At 47.6% G+C, this 17,459-nt stretch overlaps 2 protein-coding genes across 2 annotated transcripts; one reads left to right on the top strand and one right to left on the bottom strand.

The window, feature by feature from the left end:
* Nucleotides 1–4,922: 4,922 nt before the first annotated feature.
* On the top strand, nt 4,923–8,681 carry LOC124661202 (formin-like protein 1). Its single transcript, XM_047199062.1, has 4 exons — nt 4,923–6,543; nt 6,634–6,839; nt 6,978–7,225; nt 7,381–8,681. The coding sequence occupies exons 1-4, from the start codon at nt 4,979–4,981 to the stop codon at nt 8,215–8,217; spliced, it is 2,856 nt and encodes a 951-aa protein (XP_047055018.1). The 5' UTR covers nt 4,923–4,978; the 3' UTR covers nt 8,218–8,681.
* A 2,954-nt stretch (nt 8,682–11,635) lies between these two features.
* Nucleotides 11,636–16,746, bottom strand: LOC124662595 (beta-glucosidase 4-like). The gene is made up of 13 exons (XM_047200413.1): nt 16,642–16,746; nt 15,301–15,367; nt 15,168–15,226; nt 14,943–15,018; nt 14,717–14,791; nt 14,554–14,641; nt 14,080–14,305; nt 13,878–13,993; nt 13,460–13,677; nt 13,182–13,216; nt 13,005–13,107; nt 12,165–12,273; nt 11,636–12,079 (listed from the first exon to the last, which is right to left on the bottom strand). The coding sequence occupies exons 1-13, from the start codon at nt 16,744–16,746 to the stop codon at nt 11,881–11,883; spliced, it is 1,476 nt and encodes a 491-aa protein (XP_047056369.1). The 3' UTR covers nt 11,636–11,880.
* Between the last annotated feature and the right edge of the window lie 713 nt (nt 16,747–17,459).

The raw sequence follows: 17,459 nt of genomic DNA on the forward strand, positions 1-17,459 counted from the left end.
GACTCTCCTTCGGTGTTCTGGATGCTTCCGGGAAAAATAGGAAGTTCGGCGTTGATTTCGTCCAATTCCGAGAATATTGCCCGAACAGCCTTTCTGGAACCAAAAACGGCGAGAAAACGAGAGCGGCGCTGTGGCATCTTGTTAATAGGTTAGTTCCGGAAAACGCATAAAAACATTATAAAGTGCAAGCAAAACATGTAAGTATTGTCATAAAACAAGCATGGAACATCAGAAATTATGGATACGTTGGAGACGTATCAGCATCCCCAAGCATCATGGACGCGCGCCGGTAGCAAAATACCGCCGACGAGCCATATTAGGCCGCGCCGGCGAAGAACATATACTGCCGGCGCACAAAAAAAATAGTGCGCCGGGAATAAAATTCGAAGAGGTCTGGCCGGAAGCAAAAAATCTGGGCACCTTACCCCTGGCGCACCTCTATGGTGGTGCGCCGGTGGCCCCGGTGGTACACAATTTACCACCAGCGCACCACCATAGAGGTGCGCCGGGGTAAGGTGCCTAGATTTTTCTCTCCACCCCCCCCTCCCCCGGGAATCAGCTTTTTAGTTTTCGAAAAAATAAAAGAAAATGATAGAAAATTCAAAAAATAAAATCCTTTGAACTGCCCATGTATTATGTAATCTAGCTTTCATCAAAATTGGAAAAAAATGAATTTCGATATGTTATGCAAAATGGCGTCATCTTTCGGTAAAACGGGTTTTCTGGTTGCATACGACCTCCGATGAAAAACTTTTTTATATCAAAATCGATCTACGCGAAATTTCCTATTCGAATTCAACGGCCTAGGCCGTTTACCGATTTTTTTGATTCGCAAAATTCGAAAAGGAAAACAGAGTTTTTTGAGGTTTTAGATTTGGATGAAAAAATTTAAAAGTACCCCCGGCGCACCACCATACTAGGTGCACCGGCAGTAACCTCTACTATATAGGCGTAGACTACCCTCCTCCTCCTCCTCTTCCACTTCCCCTCCTCCTCTCCTCCTCCTCCTCCTCCTCCTCCTTCTCCTCTTCTCCTCCCTGACGGGCTCCTCCTACTCCTTCTCCTCGGACGATGGCGACGAAGACCTCCTCCGGCGACCTCAACCTCGGGCCTCCTCCGGCTACCTCAACCTCGGGCCACCTCCTCCTCAACCTCGGGCCTCCTCTGCCGGTGACATCCTCCTCCTACTCCGGTGACATCCTCCCTCCGGTGACATACTCCTCCTCCTCCTCCTCATACTACACCTCGGGCCTCCTCCTCCTCCACCTCCACCTCCACCTCCACCTCCTCCTCCTCCTCCTCCTCCTCCTCCTACTCCGGTGACATCCACCCTCCAGTGACATCCTCCTCCACCTCCGGTCACCTCCTCCTCCCTCCACCTCCGGTCACCTCGTCCTCCCTCCACCTCCGGTCAAATCGTCCTCCACCTCCACCTCCGGCCTCCTACACCTCCTCCTACTCCTACCTCGACGCAAAAACGACATGCCCACTTTCATGGTTTTCGAGGACGAACCCAAGCTAGATCTAGACCGAGATCTAGATCTAGATCGGCCTTTTAAAAAAAATGAAAAATCATACCGCCGGCGCACCTGGCCTGGTTCGCCGGGGATAATTCATGTTACTGCTGGCGCACCTGCTGGTGCGCCGACGGTAACTCATTACCACCGGCCTGTTCCCACCGGCGGGCTCTGGTGCGCCGGCAATAGCCGTTTTTGGTGCGCCGGCAATAAGGCTTTTCCTAGTAGTGACATGTGAGTATGTAGAAAATGAGATACAAGGTTGCAACATGTTGGAATGCCCTACAGAACATAAAATTAACTCGATTGATCTCACATCTCACTATTGACATGTTGGAATAAGCTAGGTCAAGGAACCCAAAACCTACCCCCTTGGCCCGTTAATCTTACCAAACTCCACGTCTTAGGGCATCCCCTTTGAAGCTCTAAGGTCCATAGCACTGAACTTCCTGCTCTGGCCGAGGCATGTGAGAGGGTAGTGGTAGTCGTCGGTGCCGCATCTACCGCCCCACCACACCTCGAGTGTTTTGTACGGAGATGTAAGCGATTAAATATCATCCTAAGTGCTCTGGTTTGTATTTTGCGCATACTTTGAATTTTTTTTTTATCCGCCATGGCACCCGGCCGATCCAATTGATTGATGGGATGATCAATTTGAATGTTTTCCTTTTGTTCCAGTGATGACCATGTTATGTAACAAGGCAAATAGTTCTACTAATTTGGATGAGGATTTTTTTTTTGCTGAAGAGCATGATACACACATTACAACAGACTCAACCTTAATCGAGCTAGATCAAGCCAAATCTGAAATTCCCAATCCAAAAACCTAATCCTAGAAACTCCAGAGGGGGCAAAATGAAACTTACCTCGAGCTGGCCTTGCGTCGAACTCTCGGTGCCGGGTAGCTGGGCATCTAGGTTGCAGACGACGGTGATGGCGCAGCGGTGGCGGGAGCAGACTCGATGGGCAATGCGGGAGGGGAGGGAGACGATGACCGTAGCAGTCAGGTTATACTCGATCCAGCTTGGCGTGCGTCAGTCCCACAATGGTACCGTTAACGGATGCCCTTGTACGACCATCTCCACGTGCCACGTTAGAACTAGGTGGACCAACCATGTGAGAAACATGATCAAATGGAGCTAACCCGAGTCTTACGGAGAGTTGGCAGTTTTCTGCAATTATCAGGTGCATAGGTGGTAGTTATTTGCGGAAGACCGTAAAACTGGTAGTTCTTTTTAAAGCCCTCGCCTCAATTGTGGTAGCAAAATGTAATTTTCTCCCAATTGATTGATGGGACCATCAGTTTGAATTCTTTCCTTTTGTTTCAGTGACCACCATGTTATGTAAATATTACATTCCTTGTTTTTTTACTGCGAGTAAGCATCACTATTACACATCGGTGTATTCTCCATACTTGATTTAACATGCCAGGCCATCAATTTTCTATTTTACCCTCATCGTTGGCTTTTTAGACCCTTCAAAGCAAAGAGTATGTGTAGTGCATATGTGTTGCTCGCCCACGAAAACAAAGGACCATGCACCATGCATTTCGCCATCGTGGTTATTTTGTTGTTCCTTTCTTTTTCCTATGGGCTCACTTTCAGCGTCCCAGTCAATTTATTCGGCCGTGCATATGCGGTTGCATGCGCGCGTGCTTTAATCGTTGAGCCGTGCCCTTCAGTTCCGACCTAACGAAAATTCTTTTAGCCCCCGGCCCATGCATATGCCAGTGACTGAACAAGCTCATCCACCGACAAATTACTGTTCTAGTAAAGAGCATCCATCACTTGCTAAAACTAGCAGCATCAGTCCAATGTATACATGGAAAACAATGCAGCTCTCTCTCCAATCTCCAATTGCGTGTTAACTCCAACTCTAATAAGCACCCTTCTAACCAACTACACCAGCTGGCGTGCATCACTGATCACTGGCACGAAAGTGCCCAAGACGTGTATATAAAAGCTCGGATCTACTCGTGCATGTTATTGTACACGCTGCATTAGGCTTTGCCTTTTCCTCTCGTCTCCAACAACTCTCCCCGGTTACGATTAATCTAGACACAAACCACAAACGTCCAAGGAATGAGAACAAAACAACAAGAACACACCTATTAGTAGAGCCGCAACCACCACCCATGATGGCATCATCATCTTCTTCCTAGCTAATTAAAACCGGCACCGATGGTGATGACCAACCCCCCCTCCACCTCCCGGGAATGCTTAGAGCATCTCATCAGATGTGTATATTTGGAGGAAACATACACAACCAACAGTGTTTTACACCACCTATTTTTTCACTTTTTCCGGTTTTTACATCACCCATTTTTTCCCCAAAACTCAGATGTAAAATACGATGGTGTATATTCTTGGTGGTGTATATTTCACACTTCCAAACACTTCCAACATAGTTTGATATATGATGAATTTTGTCAAACAAATGGCACATATATTATCAATAACAAACACCTCAAGATCAAGCACACACAATTCATCAAGTTCAAACATTGCATGTTTCAACAAGCATACCATGGTTCATCATACACACAAACATAGATAAACAACATAGTTTGACAACCGCAAACGAAACTTTTCAAAGCCACTCATGGCTCAATGATGACGGTGGTCTCTTCATTGCCACACCCATGACGCTTCGTCGCGCCCTTGAGCTTCGCCGCAGCCTTATGGGCCCTCTTCTTTGTTGGCGGAGCCCCCCAGCGGTCGGCGCAGTGGGTGGTGGGGGCAGCACTGCGCGCCGGCCGGCGTAGTGTGCTAGGGTTTCCACCACAAGAGGCTGCGGCGGCGCTCGATTTCATCGGCGAGTGGGCGACTGGGGCGGCTGGAGGGCTGAAAGGGGTGAGCGGGGGCTGGGAGTCGCCGGCGCTGGGCTCCATGGCTGGAATCGGCCGGCGACGACACGGCCGGCGCACGGGTGGTGAGGAGCTAGGCGTGGTAGAGGACAAGAAAAACGGTCGGGGGGGGGACGTGTGGCCGGGTGAGGGATTGTACACCACCTCCCCAAGTAATATATCATTTCTTTTTACGGTTACTCATTTCTTTTTACATTTACACCATCTGATCTAGCTGCATTTTTACTTCCAAATGATGTATACGCCATGTTTTTACACCTACACCATCTGATGTGATGCTCTTAATTTGCTAAGCAAGACTCAAATAAGTAGTAGTAGTAAGTAATTATTCCCCCACGAGAGAATATCGTGTGTAGAAGACAATCAGTACAGTCTACTAGCAGGAGTGAGAGAGTGTAGAAGACAAGTCCAAAAGACTCCACCTTGCTAGCTCTCCTCCCATGTAAAGCTAGCTGTATCCTCCTCCTCCACCACCTCCATCGTCACCACCACGTCCTCTTTCTCCCACACTCTCTCTACCATCTTCCCCTCTACTCTCTCTCTACTCCAAGATCTGTCACGCACACGCACAATTCAGCTCGCTTCTCCCGTGAAGATGCCGTCTTTACGGCGCTTCTCGCGGCGCCTGATCACCACACTCCTGCCGATCCTGCTCCTGCTCGCCTCATCTTGCGCCGCCGCTCCGGCCACCGCGAGGCGCCAGCTGCACCAGCCCTTCGTCCCGGACCAGTCCACGGCACCGCCGTCCCAGACCCCGCCGGGCCCCGCCCCGCCCTTCTTCCCCACGTTCCAGGGCGCGCCGCCTCCACCTCCAGGCCCGCCAACCTCGCCGGAGCAGCCGACGTACCCCGCCCTCGTGCTCCCCAACAACCCCGCCTCCCCCGCCGGGAGCGTCTCGGCCTCGCCCGCGGAGGGCAACGGCGGGGCCGGCGCGCCAAAGTCGTCCTCCAAGAGCTCCTCCAAGCTCGTCCCGGCCATCCTGCTCCCGCTGCTCACCGTCGCCGTGCTCGCCCTCTCCATCGGCTTCTTCTTCAAGCACCGCCGCACCAATGCGGGCCGCGGGGTCGGCGGCGGCTGCGTCGGCGGCGACAGCAAGTTCCTGCACCCGGAGCGCGCCAGCCTCTTCGCGCGCGACGAGTTCGGCGGGAGCGCGCGCGCGCCGCAGGCATCAGCGGGCGCGGCGGGCCCCGCCGCCTCCTCGGCCGAGTTCCTCTACGTGGGGACGCTGGCGGGCAGGGACGACGGGAAGAGCAGCGACACCACCTCGTCCGGCGACGAGGCGTCGCGGAGCTCGGGCGGCTCCCCGGAGCTGCGCCCGCTGCCGCCGCTCGTCGGCCGGCAATGCGGGCCGGCGGGGCCCAGGAGCGCCGGCGGGTCCTCCCCGTCGTCCGGCGAGGAGGAGTTCTACTCGCCGCGCGGGTCGTCCAAGACGTCCGGCTCGCAGCGGACGCTCGCCGCGGCGGTGCACGCCGCCGTAGCCGCGCGCGACCGCTCCAGGACCGCCTCGCCGGGATCGGCCGTCAGCACGCCGTCGTACCCGTCCTCGCCCGGCGCGACCATGTCCCCCGCGCCCTCCTCGCCGCCCCTCTTCTCCAGCCCCGGCCAGTCCGGCCGCCGCTCCGCCAGCAAGGCGAGATCCGACGTCTTCGGCATCCCGCCGACGCCGCCGCCCCCGCCTCCTCCGTTCGCGCCGACACTGCCGCCGCCGCCGCCTCCTCGTCGAAAGGCACCGTCGCCGTCGCCACCGTCCTCTCCGCTCGAGAACCTCTCGTCAGCCATCAGATCCGCCACCGACACCCTCTCCAGAAACCCATTTATCCAGCCACCAACCCCACCACCGACAAGCGCGCATCCACAGCCTCCTCCGCCCCCGCCGCCTCCTCCACCGCCCGTGGGGTACTGGGAGAGCCGCGTCCGGAAGCCCTGCACGTCCAAAGAAACCCGCTCGCCGGCGCTGTCTCCGCCGCCCCAGCCAGCCAATTTCAGGAGCGTTCCACCCACCGACGCCTTCCCCGTCAGGCTGCCGGACAATGCCGATCACGGCGACAAGTCCGAGGAGACCACGCCGCGGCCCAAGCTCAAGCCCCTGCACTGGGATAAGGTCCGGGCCAGCTCAGACCGGGCCATGGTGTGGGATCAGCTCAAGTCCAGCTCATTCCAGTGAGACCTCTGCAAAATTCCCACCTTTCTTTAAGTCCAAATATGTTCTTCATTCCTTTTTTCATCTCTTTAGCTGATTTTGTTTTCCAGGGTGAATGAGGAGATGATCGAGACACTGTTCATTTGCAATCCTGCCAATGCGGCACCCAAGGAGGCGCCTACAAGGAGGCCAGCGCTGTCGACGCCCAAGGCTGACAACAAGGTGCTGCTGGATCCAAAGAAGGCGCAGAATATTGCAATCTTGCTGCGCGCTCTGAATGTTACCAAGGAGGAGGTCTGCGACGCCCTCTGCGAAGGTGAAGAAGAGCATCATCTCAATCTGATCACACTAGTTGATAGATTTTCTTTTAGACATTTTTAAATGAGAATTTGAGATGTTTGCATCATCCAGCATTCATTAACATTGCTACCAATTCGCCATGCCTCTTCTACAGGCAACACACAGAACTTTGGAGCAGATCTACTGGAGACTTTGCTAAAGATGGCTCCTACCAAGGAAGAGGAGATTAAGCTGAGAGAATTCAACGAGGAGACATCGCCTATTAAAATTGGCCCTTCAGAGAAGTTCCTTAAGGCTGTTCTTGATGTGCCTTTTGCTTTCAAAAGAGTGGACGCAATGCTTTACATTGCTAACTTTGAATCAGAGGTTAATTACTTGAAGAACAACTTTGATACCCTTGAGGTGAGCAATACGGTTTCAATAATCTCATTTTATCATCTCTGCTTTTACTCACGAGTGCTGCTCCGTTTGATTAGCTACATACATGATCTTATAAATCGAAGCAGTAGTTTATCATCTTACCGTAACTAAGTGTCTGCAACTTTATCCTTTGACAGGCTGCTTGCGACGAGCTTCGAAACAGCAGACTATTTCTGAAGCTACTTGAGGCGATTCTCAAAACTGGCAACAGGATGAATGTTGGCACAAACCGTGGCGATGCCCATGCATTCAAGCTTGATACTCTACTCAAACTGGCTGATGTCAAAGGCACCGATGGCAAGACAACCCTTCTGCACTTTGTCGTGCAGGAGATCATCCGAACAGAGGGTTCGCGTCTCTCTGCCAGCAACCAATCAACGCCAAGAACTCTTGCGAACCCTCTGCGAGATGAGCTTGAGTGCAAAAAGGCTGGTCTCCAAGTGGTGGCTGGCCTTGGCAACGAGCTCAGCAGCGTGAAGAAGGCAGCGGCGATGGACTCCGACGTGCTAAGCAGCTACGTCGCGAAACTTGCGGGAGGAATAGAGAAGATCACTGAGGTGCTGCGGCTGAATGAAGAGCTGAACACGAGGGATGACGCGTGGAGGTTCCACGACACAATGCAGAAGTTCTTGAAGAAGGCCGATGACGAGATCCTCAGAGTTCAGGCTCAGGAGAGTGTCGCGTTGTCGCTCGTGAAGGAAATCACCGAGTACTTCCACGGCGACTCTGCAAAAGAGGAGGCTCATCCTTTCAGGATCTTCATGGTAGTCAGGGATTTCCTCGCCGTTCTCAACCAGGTCTGCAAGGAGGTCGGCAGGATCAATGACCGCACAATCGCCAGCTCCGTGCGCCATTTCCCAGTGCCTGTTAACCCTATGATGGTTAATCCGATGATGCCGCAGCTGTTCCCGAGGATCCATGCATTGAGAGCTGGAATCTCCGACGACGAGAGTTCAATTGCGTCATCACCCTGACCACTGGTAGTCTGCCAATAGATAATTTTGTGGACTATCAATGGGGAAACAGCCATAAACCGGGAACTAGGGATGGACTCAACAGCTTGGCAGCTGGGGACAGAGCACCCCTGGCACTGGAACTACAGACAGCTAGCATCGGCGCCTATCCGATGAGCGGTCCAGCCATGGCATCAAGCTCAGGTGAGTTTGGAGGTAGCTGAGCTTCCCCTTAGACGGCGCCTGGCGCTCGTCACCTGCACGAACACCGATGGTGGCGGGCTGTTCATCCTTTTCTCCTAACTTTTTGTACCTGTAGATTAGTACAAGATTTTTGCAAATATTTATTTCGATATATAAGAAGGGGCAAAGGCTTAGAGCAGAGGAGGGAAAATAAGCAGTTGGTGTATGTATACGGTCTTAATTCTGTACATGGCATGGAGCAGTAAGTAAATCAGATGTCAATGTATTCGTCGTCCTGTACAATGCAGTAACAATTTAAAAAAAGTTGAATGTATACAATTGTAAAAAATCTGAAGTATGCTGAATCTGTACAATTGTAAGGTAGCTGCACTCACATGCACCTGAGAAAGAAAACAAAAGGAGAGCATGAGACTCTGGTCTGGTGGTAGTGCCAAGAAGAACAGAGCACTCATAATGTTTTGTCATCCTGCCTGCGCAAACGGTCCATCCCCAGCAGTTAGTCCCCCACTAGATGCAGTGCAACCATAGGCTTTTACCCCTGGAACCTGACATACACTTTCATCTGCAGTAGAAGAATGCTACTATGTACTACAGGTCTGCATGGCAGAACTGTTGTAACTTCAGAAGATCTTGCTGTACTGCAGACCCTGAGCAGTGTGTTATGGCCATGGAAGAACCATGAATGGAGTAAAGTGTGCAAGAAACTTCCAGCCTGAGCATCTGAACATGAGCCATGTTGCTTAGCAAACTGGGCATTTCATGGCCATGTGCTATGCTAAAACTATAGTAGTTTTCCATGGGGTACCAGTGGCACGTATGTAGCACGAAGAGAGAAAGAGCCTGGAGCCGGGTGGGGGTGGTGGTTCAGCTGGCTACCATCGTCAGGTCCCCATCCCCATGTGGGGGTGACAACCATTGCCTTGGACGGACGGACGCATTGTGAGGAGCCTGCCATGGCTCGTTTCATTGGCCTCTCTTTCCTACCAAACTCTCTTCTTGCCATTTTGTAAATTGCTAGCCCTACCACATGGCCCCTCCTTTTGTCTCCTACACGACACGCCTATAGCTGTGGATGCTTTGCCCTAATGGCATCAAATTATTGGCCCCAAGATGGTAAGAAAGGTTCTCCCTTTTGGCCTCAAAGCACACACGCACACATGGTTTGATTAGGGTACAAGTAATGAAGCAGCAGAGGTCAAGAACCATGGGCCAATTCAAGTAGAGGAGGAAAGGGGAGTTGAAGATGATACTGGATCTGGGGTAGTAGCTGGAGAAAGAAGGCAAGGGAGGACCAGGCCATGGCATGCCTCTGGAGCAGCAAGATTCTATGTTGGGAAGGAGAGACCAAGTAAAATGGTAGGTGCTAACAACTACACTACCATGTCCTAGCATGACCTGCGAATGGCCAACAACGCGATGGGCAATGGAAGCCAACTGGAACGTCACTTGAACCGCTACTCAAATCTTGCGATGACGCCGCCAATCTTGTAGCATCTCCAATCATAGTCACATGAGGTGCTTGCACATGCAGATCATCAGCAGATGGCTTCTGCTGGTCTGTCAATGATGCATCCTACGAATGCGCTGTTGGCTGTTGCCCTGTGTTTCCGTCAGAGTTCTTTGGATACTTCTTCAGTGAACTGTTTACTCAGTTTAATGATGTGATTGCAGTCCATTCCGCAAATGATATGGATTGACGGGTTTCTAGCTAAATAATGATACCAGATGTTTGACAAAAAAAATGAATCTGGTCAGTCAGGTGACCAATGTTTGTTGCTACTAATTTTGGTTCAAGCAGGCAAGCACACATCAAACCCCTGTTGCCCTGCAAGGAACTTAGTTCTTACCTACTTTTCTTTTTTGACAAACACATTAAGCATTCTGAGCACGCACACTATATGAGAAAAATGTGCTGTTTCACGTGAGAGGCGACATGCCCCACGAGGGCACGAATGATTCGTTGAACGAATCCTTAATCTTTATGCTTTGTTTAACGTTCAGTCGTGGTAAAGTTGCAAAGCATCGCCTTGTCTAAGTTATCGTTAAAGGCAGGTTAGAGGTACGTGCTTGTCCCCTGAACGGCTAGATGCTTCTGACGAGAATATCGTTTCCATGCTGCACTACTGCTTCCAAAGCCTCAAAGGCAATCAAGTCCAATAGATGGGGATTTAGGGAACAGATCTGACCGAGCCTGCCCGATGGGCTCGATCAGTGGAGAAAGGCGTTTACCGAGAGGACGTGCTCCCGTTAGCGAACATGATGACGTTTCTTATATGAATGAACTCGCCGTACTTTGTTTCCCCTCTAAAGATCCTATCATCGCCGGCACAGCCATCGCCGCTCTTCTCCGTCTCGGACAGCCTCTCCACACTTCCCCCTCTTCTTTACCACGGCCTTTGGTGATGAGAAAATACAAGGAAAAGGAGGGCATTCGGTAGAGAGCAAAGGTAACGGAAAGGATAAGAAAGAGTATCTATCAGTCACCAGGACCAACATCACATTCACAAGATGCCATGATGAACCCATCCCAACGGCCTGATTCTCGTTCCAATGGCAGGGAATGCAACAGCATGAACCTCCAGAAAGCGAGCTGCGATTATCACGGCTAGAACATCATTGCATACAGATATCCTACACCTACAAGAATAGGCCTCTGGACAGAAAAGAAAGCGGCCCAATAGCTTCTCCGTGCTTTCACCCGTTACATGGGAGCAATTATGACATAGTTACTTTGTCCTTCACCAATCAGCAAAGTTAAAGTGATTACTTTTGGGTCTACACTCTACTACCTCCGTTTCAAGGAATAAGGCGTCCTCGTTTTACGAGCTTTTTGTTTGACCAAGAATTACTTCAAATAGATAAAAATTGTTTATATGAAATTAATATCATTAAAAACTGCTTTTCAATACGAATCCAACGATACTAATTACATATAATATAATTAAGATTTTGTTGCTCAATTTTTATGGTCAAAGTTCGTCTTGGGATGCGCGTGCGCCTTATTCCTTGAAACGGAGGTAGTACACTGTTAAACTCCCCGTAGTGAAAACTTCAGTAAAACAGAAACACACATTCTGGCTACGAGTAATTGCTTATTGGGGCCTATGAAGGACCAGTCTATAGGATTAGCACAGAAGCAGCAGCAACAGCAGCAGCTAAGTACCAAACATACATAAGTAGCATCGGTTAATGTTTAAGAGTGTTGCCTGACATGAATTCAGAAAGCAGGGAACTCTGGGTCCTTAAACATCCATTTGGATAACAATTGGATAAATGGCAGGCTGTAAAGACCAGCAGAGATGGGATACAATTATTATTTTGAGTAGAGATACACTGGCAGTAACACTACAATACAACAATAGGGGAAGCAGTTATTACTGTGTAATGTTCATTTGCTTACTTTGGAATGTCGCAAAGCTGTTTTTAGCGTTGATATAAACAGCTGCAGTATAATCCTTTAGCGCCTCGGGAAAGGCAGGCTTAGTTTGTGTCAGGTTTGCTGTGAGCACCCTCGCCATTCAAGAAGTGTGAGAACCACATGGCTGATGCTTTAGGGTGTCGAGAGAGCCCGTTCTTATAATCAACATAGACAATCCCAAACCTCTTGGTGAACCCCTGAGCCCACTCAAAGTTATCCAAGAATGACCATGCAAAGTATCCACGAACATCAGCTCCATCCCTGCATGTCAATAATGAGTGGATTCATTTTTTTGGTTGTTTTGATTACATGGTGTTAGTGGTGCGGCAAACAGAAACGAACTTACTTTATTGCTTCTGCGACAGCACCGACATATCCTTTGAAGAAACCTACCCTCTTTGTATCATTTAAGAACTGGTCAAGTGCTGCCGATGGATCGTCTAGGTCATCCATGCCTAGAGAAAATAAACTACATAAGGGAATCATCCATAAACAACATTGGATACTTAAGAATTTAGTTAGTAAACATTACAACAGACAAACAAAAAGTATACCAACTAAACCAAGTAATGGGTTGGCAATCTATTTTTTCAATTTTCTGTGGCAGGAAATAAGGTTTTATCAAAAATATCCATGAAAGCGAAGTTTTCATCATGGTCAAAGGTATAGTAAGGAAAGCACCACTGGTCGCAAATTCATTATGACAGGTTTACAGTTTGTGATAAACAAAAAAACATTATGAACAAAACGACAAGTGTTAGGAAAAATGCAATTTACAATTTACATTTAAACATCAAGGAGCATTATGTTCCAGCAATGAATTTATCTTTCTGTCACTATGCATTCCCATTTGTTATAAGATATAGCTAGCATAAAGACAAAGCATGTTCCATTGGAAACCTTGAAATAAAAATAAATCAAGTCAGTTCACATGATCTATATTATGTGAAGTACAAGGTATGAGATTCAACCAATGTACATACTCTACATTATGTGAAGTACATAGGTATGGGATTCAAACCATTTTAACCCACATACGTGGGAAATATGATAACGTCATTCATTCATGTTCGAATATATGACATATACGGGACTGTAATGGTTCACATGATTAGTGAAAATTCTCTATTCATTCTCAGATATGAAAAGGATGCATGATCTAATATTAGGAGCATGGAAACCTTACCATTCTCTGTTACATATATTATTGGATTGTCATATTTCTTTGCTATGTAATTTATCATTTTCCGAATACCCCAAGGAACTATGCAAAGCCACTCAGACGCAGCCTGCACGCACATTAAGATGAAATGTTAGCAGATATCAGTGGAGCTACATGAATGAGAAGTGCTCAAGTATTTACTCTTTCACCAATTGCTTCACCGCTACTCCTTTTTTCTGCCAAAAGGAAATGAGTGTCAGCATCACTATACTAATCTGTAAAAAAATAGTTCTTCTTTGTATGTATATGTCTATATGATTTACAATGCTCCAAGACTTCAGCAAGAAAAGTAGTTATGCCTTATGTGCATATATGATTTAAAATGCTCCAAAAGTAAAACGGCACAAAAGAGGTAAATAGACTCTGTGCTTGTTTATACGAACAAAAAAGACACGTCCTGGATAGCTGAAGCATAATACCGAGTATCTCAACTTGCCGAGCTTGAAAAAAATGGATCTCTTTTGGTTGCGGGTTCAGCTGATTCGCAATGAATTTTGATGTATAGTGATTTAATCCAATAAAATCAATTTTGTTCCTGATAAATTCACGATCTTTCTCTGAGAAATTTGGAAGCCAATCACCCAATCTCTTGCGCATGCTTTCTGGGTAATCACCAAAGTATATTGGGTCAAGGTACCTTCAAGAAAGGCAATTGTAATCAGGATATATGCTTCAAATAATAACATAGGCTTCATGAATCTGAAGACGCGTCTGCATTATATGACTAAGATACTACACAGAGTAGAAACAAAAATATAGGCTCTATTGATATTGAAAAGGGTAGGAAATATAAGACACTTTATATGCATTCCTAGAAAAGGTAAGCATAAATTTTACCATCCAAGTAGAAAGTCAATGTGTCGTGCTGCAGCAGCCTGGTCTTCTATTTTGTCAGACGCTGGCTCTGCCCATTCACAATCAACAACAAGCCCAACTGTGCCACCTTGTACAGCCTATAGTATGTATATCATCAGCAAAACAATGGTACTGCAAACAAACTGCTGCAATGAATGTTACTTCAAATGGAAACTTAACAGGCCTTGAATTTTCTTCTGTAGACATCAACAGAAGCAGCATGAGCTAAGATCTGGTGATGAGCAGCCAAAAAAGGTTCAGCAGCTTCACCTTCACATACTCCAGGTGCGAATATTCCAATCCCATAACCATGAAGGGATGTTTGAAGAGGTTCATTGATTGTTATCCAATGCTTAACCCTATCTCCAAAATTTGCAAAGCAAGCTTCTGCATATAATGCGAAGTACTCTCTGAAACATTTTGATGGTCAATACAATAAGATATAGGAACAACAAAATAAACCGGAAACACTTTGAAATACAGCAGTGGTTCTTAGGCAAACATTCCCTGTAGTATTTCGTGTTGGCATTTAACTATATTACAAATTCATAGTCTACAGTTAAGATGCCTGCACTGACTAAGTAACGGTGACAGTCTGATTAGACTGGATTTTTTCAAACTATATTTCTTGTTGCATTGACCCCTCAATTTGACTTACACAATCTTGTCCGAAAGCCAACCCCCGACAGTCTGATGCAGATTATGTGGAAGATCCCAGTGATACAGAGTTGCATAAGGCTGAATACCTGAAGCCGGGCAGGAGGGTGGTGAATAACTAGATGAATAGAAACTTTAAAGACATTTAGTAAATCATGTGACACCTTTCTCAATCATGAAATCTATAAGGTTGTTATAAAAAGAAACTCCTTCCTCATTGATCTCCTTCCCTAGGCCATCTGCAGGAACAGTAATAAACTTATAAACTCAGATGAGGAATGACTGATAATAATAGACAAGAAGAACATATCGAGAGGAACACTGGAATTGTGGCAATGCAATTTTGAGGTGTATTAATATGTGAAGCATAATCCACCATATGAAATGTACCAGGAAATATCCGTGACCAAGATATGGAAAATCTGTAAGCACCAAAACCCAACTTGGCCATGAGCTCAATGTCTTCCTGTAGCCAAACAGTTCAAACAAGGAGTTAGGGATCTAGGGAAAAGGTAATATTGTACCAACACACACATCAAGGAGCCAGAAAACCTCCCTTAAGCAAGAGAAAGTTTAATGATAAGATACCTAAGGCAATAATTACAATAATAAGACCTTATATCGATGGTAATGATCAACTGCAACTACTCCAGAGGTTCCGTCAAGAATATGTTCTGAAAAAAAAGCTCAAATATTAACTAAATCGGTACATTTCAACAAACTAAAACAGAATCCAAATGAGACAAACCTTTGTTATCTGCAAATACATCCCATATGCTATCGCCTTTGCCACCCTCGTTTCTTGCGCCCTCGATCTAGATATGGGGGAAAAACCAAGAGCGAGGTTAATGGCTAAGATAATATATAGTTGAAGATAAAAAGGAAAAATAATGATAGAGCACATAAACAATTTGTAATCTATCGAACTGAACCTCCCACAAAGAATTCTAACTGCATGATGATTTTCTCGTTTCTCTTCAAGGTGGAGAAGATTTACAGTAACAGGGGATGGATACTCCCCTCTCCATTTTTCTCCTTACTCGAATTTCATTGATAAGACCTCCTCAATTGTAGCCAATATTTAATTGCGAATAATTCTGACAACCTCAGGAGAAAAAAAAAGCATTTACTTATTATAGAGATGGTGCGATTTGATTCTTCAACATCAGTCGGTTCGGACCTCTGCTTAGTTTCATCCAAGCTTCATCCTGGTCATGGATAGATCACCCAGGTTCGGGTCCATAAGCAAATTAAGGTTTTCTCCACCATCAGGGGAAAAAACTATTTCTTGTCAAACCTTTCACTCCGGTGTACAGGGACGGAGCATTGGTGTCAGTTGAGGCAAACGAAATTAGGCAATGCTATAGCACTCCACTACTAATTAATATAGAACGAGAGATGAACCCATTGTTTAAATGAACTTGATCCCACTGCAAATAGTGTGTATTCCTTCCTCTCCACTTAAACACGTGCCGCCTCCATTTTCAAGTAGTGTTTACTTTGACAACTTCGTACGTTCACAGCTACTTGTCGGGTTTTCCATTCCATATAGAGAACTAACTAAATCTGTCTACTGCCTCCTGCTTTGCCAATTTCCTATTTGCTCGAGATAACTGCTACTAGAGAGCGTTTGGTTCAAATGCATGCTGATCATTACCTCCTCTGCATTGCTTCAGTCCATGGTGATAACTGGTAAGTATTTCAAAATGGCGGGGCACAGGGGAGAGTGCCGCTTGGAAATACATGTAAATAATTTGGGGAAGCAGACGAGCAGTCCATTCACACGGTCATTGTCCTACTTTTTCTAGGAGAAGCGGCTGCATTACTGACCTAGGCCAACAGAACAGCACAGCAGGAACCCAACGCGTCCCAGGGGCCACCTACACAAGCGAAAGCATCGCAGCGAGGTTCCGGGCGCACCGCACGCAGCTTAAGCGAAAGCATGGTATCATTGGTGTAGTGTGCTACACGCTCTACCTTACCGGGCGACAGTCACGCAGCAATTTGGCGAGCGTGGGAGCAGGAGTCGGCAATCGCTAGTACTACTAGACTACTAGAAGCATAGTACTAGTAGAAGTAAGCAACTGACCTGGTAGGCGGAGGTGGCGACGCCGAAGACGAAGCCGTCGGGGAAGTCGGCGCGGGTCACCTCACCCGCCGCCGCCGCCTCGCCGCCGCGCCCCGTGCTCCCCATTCCCGCCGGTCCGCCGCGGTGGAGCAAGCCAAGCGTGCGCGCGCGCGCGGGTGTGATCTCGATCCGGCGCCGTCAGTCGGGTGGGTTGCCGCCGAGAGGGGGTTTGAGTCGTACCTTCGGGGGGCTTGCGCGCACGTGAGCGGCCGCGTCGCACGCTGCCATCTGCCAATGGTGATTGGTGTCGGTGAGGTCCGCACGCATGTCCTTTCCACTTTCCACCTCCAACTGACAGCGTGCGACGGTATGTATGCCTCGAGTCAGCCGTTCCGTCGATCTAGGTTTTCCGACCGTTCCCCGGCCGCCGCCCAGGGCGGTTAAACGGACGCCGACCTTTATTTTCAACTTTTCAAAAATAATATTTTACTCCCTCCGATTCATTTTAATTGACTCCAATATAGATGCATCTAGCACTGAAATGTGTCTAGATACTCCAACCGGAGGGAGTAAAAGTTTTTCAAAATCTGACAAAATCGCAAAGATAGACAATGAGTTATATATGCTACAAAGTGTAAAATCTCAATACGAAATGCTTTATATTCTAGGCTACATAAAAAAAAAAAGTCAAAATCTGAAATTTGGCAAATTAGATTTTGTCTTTTTTTGGGCAAACTCCAATCCGCAACCACCTCATTTTTGTTGCTATACTTTTAAGTGTCCAAAAATTACATACTAAAACTAAGGACATTATGTTGTAAAACTGTAAATTTTTGTTT

The sequence above is a fragment of the Lolium rigidum genome, chromosome 6, assembly GCF_022539505.1.
Source record: "Lolium rigidum isolate FL_2022 chromosome 6, APGP_CSIRO_Lrig_0.1, whole genome shotgun sequence".
Lineage (NCBI taxonomy): Eukaryota > Viridiplantae > Streptophyta > Magnoliopsida > Poales > Poaceae > Lolium > Lolium rigidum.